At 40.6% G+C, this 12,793-nt stretch overlaps 2 protein-coding genes across 4 annotated transcripts in view; both read right to left on the bottom strand.

The window, feature by feature from the left end:
* The window catches only part of LOC126195282 (proton-coupled amino acid transporter-like protein pathetic), a 269,764-nt gene extending 258,314 nt beyond the window's left edge, over window positions 1-11,450 (bottom strand). Inside the window, exon 1 of one of the 3 annotated variants that reach the window (XM_049933824.1) lies at window positions 11,318-11,450. The gene's annotated coding sequence lies outside the window, so the exon portion shown is untranslated. The remainder of the gene's footprint in view (window positions 1-11,317) is intronic. The other 2 variants (XM_049933822.1, XM_049933820.1) reach the window with 2 other exon arrangements.
* Window positions 1,929-12,793, bottom strand: part of LOC126195284 (kelch domain-containing protein 3) — a 169,310-nt gene continuing 158,445 nt past the window's right edge. The window contains exon 9 of the mRNA XM_049933831.1: window positions 1,929-2,438. Coding sequence (XP_049789788.1) covers window positions 2,378-2,438 — 61 coding nt within the window. The 3' untranslated portion in view covers window positions 1,929-2,377. The remainder of the gene's footprint in view (window positions 2,439-12,793) is intronic.

Here is a 12,793-nt window from a genome sequence, read left to right as displayed (position 1 = left end):
GGAAATTAAGGAGGTGGGACCTGGATTAGTTGAAAGAAGTAGAGGTTGCTGAGTTTCACAGGCAGCATTAGGCAACGACTGACTGAAACAGGGGAAAGGAAACAAATGGGTAGCTTTTAGAGATGAAATAGTGAGGGCAGCAGAGGACCAAATAGGTACGAACATAAGGCCTACTCGCACTGTACAAATTTGCACTTGTGACACGCTGAACTGATATACAGGACGCTCCAAGGTACATTCATTATCACAAGACGACATCTACAGGAATGAAGAAGCTTGGGTTAAACTGTAACTTTCGAGTAGGAGTACAAAGATTTTATATACAGAAGAGAGCCATCCGATCTCTACACGTATGATCATACAACCATTAGTTCTCCGCTCCCAGGCTGAATCCACAAAACTGTAGATTTTGTTGTTTATCTCTATCATGATGCGCTTGAGCAACTGAATCATATTTGCCATGAAACACAAACGTCTCGGTAAAACACGCCAAACTCATGAGGAATGGTTAACTCTCGGCTGGCACGGCAAGTTGACTTCTGTGGACTACGGACAACACTCGGCTGAATGCGCTCTACGTCTGTTGATTTCCCTTTACATAAAAAACCAGTGCCTTGAACTACTGGCGTCCTCGTCGAACGCTTTGAGCTGTAGGAGAAACAGTGCCATACTCTCGAAGGAAGGAAAATTAGGAATTAGCGTCCCGCCGACATAAAAGGTCATTAGAGACAGCTCCGAATGTTTCAAGGGTCTGGAAGGAAATCGGCAGTGCACTTTCAAAACAACCAACTAAGAATTTGCATGGAACGATTTCACCTAAATCTGGATGGCCGTACGCGGATGTGAAACGTCGTTCTCCCGAATGCAAGCCCAGTGTGCTAACCACTGCGTCACCTCGCTCGGTCCGCCACACAATTGAAAATGAATTGCACCTGTTCAAACGGAGAACCCAGAACGCCTTTTGTCGCAGTATTATCGCCACAACTAGACGCTTTTTTCCTTTACTAGCTGAATACCTGAAGTTGCCCAGGTGTGTGTGTGTGTGTGTGTGTGTGTGTGTGTGTGTGTGTGTGTGTGTGTGTATTCCATTAGCCTATCTCCTTCACCCCTTCTCTGTTTGTCCATCTCCTCCGCCACTTCTCTGTGTATCTCCTTCTCCCCCCTTTCTCTGTACACCTCCGCCACTCTAACGCTCTGTCTATCTCCTCCTGTCAGTCTTTCTCTCCATCCGCTACTCCCCCTACCCCTCTCTGTTCGTCTCTCCTACCGACTCCCTATGTCCATCTGCGCCAGCCCCTCTGTCCATCTGTCCATATCCTCTTTCCCACTCGGAGACCACCACCCCCTGCCCCTCTATCTCATTCTCAGTCTCTTTATCTCCTGCTCCTGAACAGTTTCTGTGGGCTGGGGGCACCTGCTTCGCTGTCTAAAAACGCGATTTTGTAAACGTCTCTATGGGAAAGCCTGTCCAAAGCTCTAAGATGGCTATTGTTTTCGCCTAAAACCGTTTACGCTTCGCAGTTGAAAGCTGTCTACGAAAATTTGTATTTGGCTGCCTGTTATAAATAAAAAATACGTGTTTGATGTTTCTGGAAATTCAACCCCTATGAAAATTTTTACGAAAATATTTCTTCTGTGAAAAATTTTTAAAGCTAAATCTATGAAAACTGGTATTTTTCACAGTTATATAGAAAGACATATGTGTTAGGAGGTGAAAGTTCCTGTGGAAATATCACCACAAGAGCGCAAAACGCACAATTAACAAAAACCTTGGAATCCAGCTACCAGAATCGCTTTTTGGTCAGAAGTACATTCAGAAAAGACCACGCTACTATGGTCTTAACTGGCATGAAAAGTTCAGAAGGCGTAGCAATTTGTGAACATAAAAATTCGACGAAAAACAAAATATAGCTTTTATTATTGTTTCACTATAAACAGTGCACAGTAAAAATGAGGTACGAAAATATATCACACATTTCCGCGTTATGTAGGTCAGTAATTCTCATTTCTTAACGATTTAAGACGAATGACTTCTTCGTTCAGTCCCGACCCATGTGTTGTGAGGATTTGCCACGAAAATTAAACAAAATAGTAAAGCGTCTATTTGAAGTTTTTTAGGCGCTACAGTGCCTAATTACCTAAGAGAAGCTGATACAGCCAATGGACACTGTGGGAAGTGACGATGGGTGCTGGAAATAGCTAGCGCATGAGATAAGGCTCTACAACCTGACCCACTTTTTCCCGACAGCGACGACATAGTCCTGCTGCTTCCGGACAGTCCAGTCGACGACCTTCCCGAACAACACTGAGATAAACCCAGGCGGCTGCTTCTGGACTTGGTCTCCTTCCGCTGCGTGTTACCAGCGGAACAAAGCAATCAAAAAGGCTCTTCTATAGGGTGCAGCAGAATGAATAGTAGGATATGAACAGGGCACAACCTGGAAACAGATTGACGAATGCATTGAAACACAGAATGAAAACAATTAAAAATGTAAGCCACTACATACAGGGTGATTCAAAATGGATGGGATAAAAAAGAAAGTGTTCCTGTGACTACGGTAATGACTTTCGTTCAGAAATACACACATTGCCTGAAAAGTGATTCATCATTCATCACTCCAGATTACTCGTTTACAGTAGCATCGCTCTTTACACCACCTCAAGCGTCGCTCAACAATGACTATAGAAATGTGTGGCTTCTGAGGGGCTGATCAACCACTGTAGCCCTTTCTTTTTCACACCCTATGCACATTCATTGTACTACCTGGACTGCTGGTAGCACTTTAGAATTGAGGAGTGATCCGCTGATTTCATGTGATTTTTTACAGCTAATCTCCGCAACGCTCGACGGTTCCTCTTCGTCAGTATATTAGGTCTGCCTGACCTTGGTTTCGCTGTTGTTGTCCTTTCGCCACTTCACAGTCACATCGTCAACAGCCGAGGCAGCTTTAGAAGAGCTGATATATCACTGATGGATCATTTTTCACATGACATCCAATGACTGGTCCACCTTTTACGTCACAGAGCTCTTCTGAGTGACCCATTCTGCTATTGCTGCCTCTCTATTGCCAACAGATACTCCCTACCTCATTTTACCGGTTGATCAAAACGTCAGTATAAATTTGAAAACTGAATAAATCACGGAATAATGTACATAGAGAGGTACAAACTGACACACATGCTTGGCATGACATGGGGTTTCATTGGAACACAAAAAACAAGTTCAAAAAACGACCAACAGATGGCGCTTCATCTGATCAGAATAGCAATAATTAGCATAACAAAGTAAGACAAAGCAAAGATGATGTTCTTCACAGGAAATGCTCATTATGTCCACCATCAGTCCTCAACAATAGCTGTTGTCGAGGAATAATGTTGTGAACAGCACTGTAAAGCATGTCCGGAGTTATGGTGAGGCGTTGGCGTCGGATGTTGTCTTTCAGCATCCCTATAGATGTCGGTCGATCACGATACACTTGCGACTTCAGGTAACCCCAAAGCCAATAATCGTATGGACTGAGGTCTGTGGACCTGGGAGGCCAAGCATGACGAAAGTGGCGGCTGAGCACACGATCATCACCAAACGACGCGCGCAAGAGATCTTTCACGCGTCTAGCAATATGGGGTGGAGCGCCATCCTGCATAAACATCGTACGTTCCAGCAGGTGTTTATCAGCCAGGCTGGGGATGATGCGATTCTGTAACATATCGGCGTACCTCTCACCCGTCACGCATTTCCTCGAAGAAAAAAGGCCCGATAGATGTGGTAAATCCAACCCATACCGTGACTTTCTCGTCGTGCAATGGAGTTTCCACGACAGTTCTAGGATTTTCGGTAGCCCAAATTCTGCAGTTGTGGGCGTTGACAGACCCTCGGGGCGTGAAATGAGCTTCGTCGGTCCACAACACGTTACTCAACCAATCGTCATTTTCCGCCATCTTTTGAAACGCCCACACCGCAAATGCCCTCCGCTTCGCTAAATCGCCAGGTATCAGTTCATGATGCCGATTGATGTTGTACGGGTAGCATCGGAAGGTACATTTAAGTGCCAACCAAACAGTGTGGAATGCCGGTGCGACGTGCGACTGCACGAGCGCTGACTTCCCCGTGCGTAGACGAACCCGCTACAGTCTCCATTTCTTCCTGAACTGTCTCAGCAGCATTTCTTCCTGAACTGTCTCAGCAGCATTACGCCTTGTGCTCGGTCGGCCACCACGGGGTCTATCGTCTAAACAACCCGTGGCTTCGAATTTCGAAATCATTCTCCCCACAGCTGCATTTGTCAACGGACCTTTACCCGTTCGAATCCCCTTCCTATGGCGATAGGATCGTAACGCTGAACTAGCACATTTCCCATTCTGATAATACAGCCTCACTAAAAGTGCCTTTTCAGGTAACGTCAACATGCTGCGACTGCTGACGCATCTGATTCTCTCTCTCATTACAGCTCATTTTATACACGATTGTCCAGCGCCATCTGTCGGACATTTTGTGAACTTTGTTGTTTTTTTGACTCTAACAAAACCCCATGTCATTCCAAGCATGTTTGTCAATATTTACCTATCTACATTATTCCGTGGTTTATTAAGTTTTCAAGTTTATACTGACTTTTTGATCACCCGGTATGACGACGGGACTGCTTCTCGTGACGTCTGGTGGTCGCTTCCGCATTACATAGTAGTATCCGGATACTTCTCACCAGCTAAATGACCTTCAGAGACCGCGGGAAAGCCGCGCGGTCTTCGGCGCCTTGTCACGGTTAGCGTGGAATCCCCCGTTGGAAGCTCCAGTCCTCCCTCGGGCATGAGTGTGCGTGTTATCCTTGCGTTAGATTAAACAGTGTGTAAGCTTCGGGACCGATGACCTCAGCAGTTTGGTCTCACAGGCTCTTACCACAAACTTCCAAATTTTACCACGGGAAGAAACTCGAAGATATGGCTAAGGGTGTATTTCTGTATACGAGAGCGTGGACAGGAGTTCATGCTATTTACCTATTGGGCGAGGTCTGGGCCAATGCAAAGAGGCCATTCCTGACCGAAATACCTCTACTAATATAAACCGTCGACTTTAATTGGAGGACGAAATTTACGAGATTGTACGCTGGGAGCTCAGTATGATTATATCTTTACTGATGTACTTTGGAACGATGTTAACAGGGTGCGAGTGTGTTTTTCTTTTTCTGGCGGGAAGGAAAGGAGGAGGAGTGTAAAGATTTTTCTGCTGTGCTCAGCTACTGGACAAACTGTAAATTCGAGTTGCGTACAAATGGAATGGCAGCAAGGCATCTAGGACTATTAAGTATGGAAATTACATACGAATCAGTTAATCGTCTACGTTATTCAAGGAACACCTCAACCTATCAGGTTGTAGACAGAAGAAATTCAAGCCACGGATTGAAGGAGATCCTCAAAAAACATGATGAGTGTTTTTTTTTCTTTAAAACTACCACTACACCCGGCCAATATTTTTTACCCAATGAACATGTATTACAATTAATGGTCATCCAATTGTGCGTAACAAAGGAGGTTGTTAAACTTGTAGTGAATTATGGACCGCGGGAAAACCGGGGAAAAGTGAACACCAGCGTTTAAGATACAGTGCTATACAAAGATACTGAAAATCAGGTTTACTGATACGACAAGAAATGAGGAGGTTCTCCGTAGAATCGGTGAAGAGAGGAACATGTGGAAAACACTGACGAGAAAAAAGTCAGAATGACAGGACATGCGGGAAGAGCTCAAAGCTTCTGGGAACATTAGAGGATGAAAACCGAAGAGGAAGACATATTGGAATATATCCAACAAATAATTGATGACGTTGGGTGGAAGTGCTCCTCCGAGATGTGCGAATTCGTGACAGCCCGCATAAAACCAGTCAGAAGACATGGTAAGAAAGGCCGTGTCCAATGATGGACAACAGGGAGTAGCTGCCCGCATCGCTCCATCGTCACAAAAAGACCTCTGCAAACCGAATCGAATCCCTCTACACAAGCAGACGTGTATCAATTCACCACCAGTCTGAAGAACAAGAAATAATGGATACAAACAATTAGCAAGGGAATCCACAACTATTTATCATTAAATCTTAGAGCTATTTCGCCATTCGCCACTGTTCTCCCTGAAACTGAAAATGGATCTAGGTTGTTAATGCTTCCAGTAGCGCTGTATCTTCAATTCCCGATTTTATTTCCCTTGTCATCAGCCAATGTACCCGGCCGGATAGCAGTGCACGCTAAAGCGCCGTTTCCGGGACGGGGAGGCACGACGACCCCGTATCGTATCTGGCTTGCGGATTAAGGACGACGGTAGGTGCGCTAGATGTAGTTTTTAGGTGGTTTCCCACATCCCACTATCTGAATACCAGGCTGATACTCGATACGCAAACATTTAAAAAATTTTCGCTCGTTTTCACATGGATAACACTACAAGCAAACAGTTGGAGTACACATATCCCATCCCAGGGGATACCGCGATAACAACAGGAAGGGTATCTTACCGCCCCTTAAATTAACCATGCCAAAATCTGTTAATAACCTTGCTGACCCTATACCGAAACAGATGACGAAGGGTGTAACAATCAATATCAGAAACTATTAAAAATGTGACTGTAGAAGATATCTGCATGTTACCTGGCTGACAATAAAACAGTATGTACAAAACTTATATGAACTATACTATCTGCTTTCAACAGTTTGAAGTTTTTTTTGTATTAAATTGTGCTTCATTATTTTTACCCTCCCATGAAAATAATGTCTTCCACCCCCACTCAGATGCTGGATGGGCTCTCGAAAATTACTTTACTTAATCCTTATAGGGAATTAATTATTATATCCATATACATGCATGGAACAGTACAGAGATAACATATTTTTCGTAAATATTTTTAATTTATTTCATTAATAATTCCTTGGCTCCACCCTTCCCCTCCACCCTCAGCTATGTTTAACACAACTTCAGTATTAACAAAACATTAACCAATAAAATACAAATCACAGTTAACAGATGTGACTAAGTGAACTTTTACTGCATATTTAATTGATTACATTCTTGACAAGTCTGCAGCCAGATTATATGGACATCTTGACACAATACTTCAGCCGTCCTTATATCCTTCATCTTTAGATAAGAGTACTGGTTGCTAACACTCACCAGAAAGTTGGCAGACAGATGAACCACTGAAAAATTTTGTCAAGATTACTGTACAATCTGGCTGCAGATCTGACAATAATACAGCACATTTAACAGAACCCAACTGGTGCTTATAACACAATCTTCAGGGCAAACTTAATGGATAATCTGGTGTCCTTTCTCCATCTAATGCCTGGTCAGGACTGGTATGTTACTTCTCCAATTTGCCAGAGAAACAACTAGACCTGTATGTAGGCTATTATTACGATGGGATCCACATTCCTGCAAGCTTTTTAAAGCTACCACCCAGTACAAGAAAAGAAACTTAAGAGAGAGCTTGGATGAGTTAATAGGTACAGTAACTAACTTGACACAGATATTTTAAATAGTGCTTCATTACAAATTAACAAAGTTCAAGGTCTGATGCTTGGCCAGTCCTAAGATTTTTTTTCTGTGTCTTATCTCTACTTTCACTTCTAGCAGTGCTTTAAGACCTGAAAACAACAAGCTGTTATGCACATAACTGTTTAGGTAAGAAAAAATGGAAAGGAGAGTAGTTCATAAGCCGGAATAAATGAAAAAAGACATTCCATATCACAGATGAAAAGAGAAAGAGACACACACACACTGTGTGTGTGTGTGTGTGTGTGTGTGTGTGTGTGTGTGTGTGTGTGTGTGTGTGAGTGAGAGTGAGAGTGAGAGTGAGAGAGAGAGAGAGAGAGAGAGATGTGCAAAGGAAGATTAAGTGACTGCTAAGTAACAAATTACAAAATACCAATCACGAGATGTCAGTACCAGTAGTGGATAAGTCTGAAAGGACAGATAAAGTCACAGGGTTAAAATAAAAGTGTCCAATAGGGCAAGAAACCTGTGTGACATGAAAGAAAAAAGTAAAACAAAGTAAATATTATGCAGGGAGAGAGATATTTGTAGACAGTGAGGCAGAAAAGAACTGAAATATGAAAGAGGATTAGGGAACACAGTGACTTAAGCAAAAATGGTACAAACCAGCATAAATTACAACCTGCTGAATGATTAAGAGTCTTGTGTATATATGGGCCTATTTTGAAAGGATGTTTCCACCTCCAGAATCAGAAAGCAGTGATTTTAGAACAGTGGATCCAAAGACCGTGTTTGATGAAACAAGTATCCAAGTCTATACTACTTTTTTTTCCACAGCAAGTGGTCCATGTGGGTTTCCTGGAAATATATATTATGGATGAATCCCATAATTGGCACAATAATATAAAATGCTGAACAAAAATTGGTGGTCACTGACAGTCAACATATCATCCCTATCCCCACCCACCTTTCTCTTGATGCTTTTTGAAAGGGAAGGATAGACTTTAATATCAAATTATAAAAGCACAATCTCAGTCACACAAGAATAGACCAGAAAACTGGTCACAACCATTCTAAAGGAGCCACTGTCACTTTTAGAAAAACTCTGTGAAACCTGAAATAGATTCAACATGCACTGCACTGAAAACTTGTCAAAGTGAATATAAGCTCATAATTTTACCCACTATGCCATTTTGATTCCTTTGAATACAAATATCTGTCCAATGACAGAAAGACAAAGGAAAAGTGGCCTTTGATGTATGGTCAGTGGAAAGATCATTAAAAACGGAGGGCTAGCTCGGATTGAGAAGGGAAGTGGAAGGAAATTGGCTGTGCTCTTCTAAAGGCAATATCCCAGGATTTTTTTTCAGCGATATGAAATTAATTAAATTGCCGTCCTCTAAGGATAAGAGTCAAGTGCCTTAACACTTAGCCACCTTTGTCAATGTTTCCAGATACAGGTCTGGAAAATATGATATTGTAACAAGCGGTTGTGTAATGAGGCACTCACATACTATAAAGATCATGTGAAACATATCACTACTCAACTGACAAAATATGTCAGAAAATCAGTCTTAGCTTTTCTGACAAAACCACCTTCATACTTGTTTATGTTTTTGGAAAATCTATCATTTAGACTTACTGGGCAATATAAACTTCATGGAACTACTACATGCAGTACAATTATTTGATTTCCTAACCTCAAGATAAATGGATAACAGTGGTGAAGTGTTTGCATGTGTCAACAAGGTTACTTATCTGTTTGTAACTGCTGCAGTTTATAATTTCTTCACTAATAAACAAATTTTTGGGTGCTATGCACTGTTCATGTACTCAACCTGAGTCTGTATACAATTTATTTTCTGCCTTTTGAATGAACCTGTTAAATCCTGTGAAGTGCATACGTAAGTATCGTGCATGTATGGTTTATGAATGAAAGAGATCTATCAATAACCAATAAGATAAAGGTGGAGGACTCAACAAAATAACAGCACAGAACATGAATTATTATTACAGGATCCTGCACAATTATAGTTTACTTACAACTGAAACATTCTTCTAAATGCCAAGTACTTCAGTAACTTTATATACGTCCCTGCATTTTAAGTGGAGGGAATTCAACAACAAAAAATTCTCATAATCTGATACAATTAATTTCCCTCCATTGTCTGCATAAGTACCCTACTTCTGTAAACAAAAAGAAACTGGTAGAACTTGCTTTTAAATTAAGTGATAATGCATCATTGGTCACAGTGAAAGAAATCGACTATGAAATTGTTTAGGCTTATTAACTTTTTCCTGCTTGTAAAATTCTTCCACAATTAAATAATTCCTATGTTGCAAGAAAAGACTTACCTGAAAATTGGCAAGGCTTATTACTGTCACCAAACATGTGACACAGGGCACAATTATGCACATTTAATGTGTACTTACTTCAACAAAAATAGTAGACCATAATTTAAAAAATTTCTATATATGCCAACTCTACCAAAACAATGTGTAATAAGCAGAAATAACAATTCAGTGTAAAGATTCTAAAGGAAATCCTGTTTAATTCTGTTGCTGCATTCATAATTAGCATCTAGCAAGCAAGGACAGCTATACACTAATCACTGTGCACTGACATAGATACATCTTTCATCCAAATTACTTGTAGCAAATATTTGCTATCAAGGCTTTCTGTGAAAGATGCAAATAAATAAACAAATGAATAAAAACGGAAAAACCTCTAAGCTAGTATGAAAAGTGAGGGTTCCTTCAAGTGGAATATCTAAGACATGTCGTAAAGTGACAATGTGTATTGTTTCTAACAACATACAGCATTTTTCTAACAAAATAAGATTTGAATAAATCCCATAAAAAGTATTTTCATCATGAATTTAACAGTTCACTAAAATTAACTTCAAAAGACTTAGATTACAACAGACAACAAAAATTTCTTTAAGAAATGCAATGAGAGAAACCTTTGTCACTACATCATGTACACTTAACAAGTGTTTAAAAAAAAAAAAAAAACAGCGAATATAAAACTATAGTCCTAAACATTTCAGGAAACCACTATATGATTTCAAGTGTGTAGAGTATGCTGGCACCCAAACAATATAAAGCTGATCCTCGGCATCACAAACATAAAAAAACTAAGCAATCACATGTGTAACTAAAGAATCACATGCAAACAAACGTAACTGTGCTTCAGGCAGAACGACCAATTAGATATATTCACTTTTAGTTGTTGTAAAGGAGTGATATCTCCCATGCTGCTTCTCAACTGGTGTGCAGATATGTGGATGACGCCAGTGCGATTGCAAAAACGAAGCAAACACACATCATCAACCAATATATTCATCAAAAGAAAAAGTGCATTTCAGGCATACAAATACCAATAGTTCAGTCATGTAATATGGAACAACGTCAGTAGTCGCAAACGAAAATTATATTTATTAACATATTGCTTGTGATCTCTCTCCAATAAATATTTCATCGAGCGAAGAAATAATGTCACTACGTTGCAAATATGTAAGTTGCCTAGTGTAACAACAGTATTAAATGTAAATCTTTCATACAAAAAGATTTCTCGCTGCAGACGGAATACACACGAGTTGTCAAATTACTGTTAGAGGCTGTCACATGTCTATTTTCACTTTTTAGGCGATCAAAATTGCAGCCAAGCTTCTGGGCCTTGGGTTTATAAGCGAATTTTTGCTTTATTGTTAACAAAGGCGTTCACACGAAATGTTCCCTGAAGTGATTAGAATGAGTGAAATACGCTTCCAACAACCTAAGAATTTTATAATTCAGAAGCTGCTGACAGATTGCAGGTTAAATAGAAAGTGAAAAACACATTTACCTTGTGAATCCACAAATAATTCAGCAAACCATTCCAATAAACAGCATCCCTAAAGTCCTCGGTTTTCGACCTGCCGTAACAAAACAAAGGACCTACCACCACTGTGTTTGTCAATAATCGCAGACGTCCACCTGTCAACTCGCCAAGGCTAAATCCACAGATATCGTCGCATCAAGGCCGAGCGCAGTGTTTACAATATCTTTTACGCCAAATGAAACGCTATGAAGCCAAAAAGTAATGAATACGTCCAGAATGAATTCTGTACGAATACAAACGAGTTACCTGTTTCTAAAAGTAGGAACACAACACAAGCTGTAGCCTGGTAAACGCAACTCAAGGCTTCTGTTTGTGATAATGTGGTTTGAACAAACATTTCAGGAGCAGATGATGACTCATTCTCTCTAATACTAAATTTTTGTACAGTGATATCAGACCACTGCTGTTGTTATCTCTGTGTGGCTGTGCATGATACACAATGAAATTCGATTGCCCAGAGAGTAGCTCTCACCAAACCATTTGGGAATGGTTTAGCTCCTAAAATAAAAAAGGAGGCTTGTAAGTCTTTGAAGTCATCTAAATGCAAAACCTCAATACACAGAATGGTTCTAATCCCATTCACACCAATACGCTGAAAGAATGTAAATTATTTTTCATGTTTTCCTTCTGCAACAATGCGATAACATTAACCTGACGACATGAGTAATAGTGTGTATCAGGTGTGTATTGACAATAGTAGGGTAGGTGGGAGTAAACCCCCGCAATTTTAAGTTTTTTCTAATATTATGATAGATGAAGGGTACATTTTCCTGCGATTTCAAACTGAAGTCATAGGTTGAATTGTTACCTATGACTCATAAAAATTCCAGCTCTGTGCGGGTCTTGGCCCCATTGGAAATACGGATGACCGCATAACAAAAACTGTTGAAATAGCCCTTTGTTAACATTATTGTACTGTAACCAAATTACTCAACACAATATTGAACTAAAATGTCTCGTAAATTTTGAACATCATGCTTAAAAATACTTGTACAAAAATACTTTAATCTCAACGAAATGAAGATTAGTAGGTTAACCTGAAAGAGTTCAATTACTAAGGCTAAGCTACCTAGGTATCTAGTAAATAACGTACTTTGTTAGGTCTTCTGATTCTTCCTTCTATGCACCTACGTCACGCGTTCACCGACAGCCAATGTGCGTTCACTAGTGTTCTGAGCGCTCAGCTGTGAATATGCAATGCGAACTTAATACGCGATCATAGCGAGTAATTTAGTGAATTTTTATTCCATCTCTTGCGAGCTGTCGTGGCCGTGGTAGTGGTGAACGAAAAATTCTACACAAGCAAGCGGGAGACATAATTTGCGGGATACAAGCTTTCACCAAGCGCAAAGCACATGTGTCCACGTAAAACTGACGCTTGCAACCGGCAACAATGCAATTTGTCCTTGTCTCGACCTACGCGAATCGCCATCGTCCGTG

This window comes from Schistocerca nitens, chromosome 7 (genome assembly GCF_023898315.1).
Source record: "Schistocerca nitens isolate TAMUIC-IGC-003100 chromosome 7, iqSchNite1.1, whole genome shotgun sequence".
NCBI classification, from domain to species: Eukaryota; Metazoa; Arthropoda; class Insecta; order Orthoptera; family Acrididae; genus Schistocerca; species Schistocerca nitens.
This window is presented reverse-complemented; position numbering and strand designations above follow the sequence as displayed.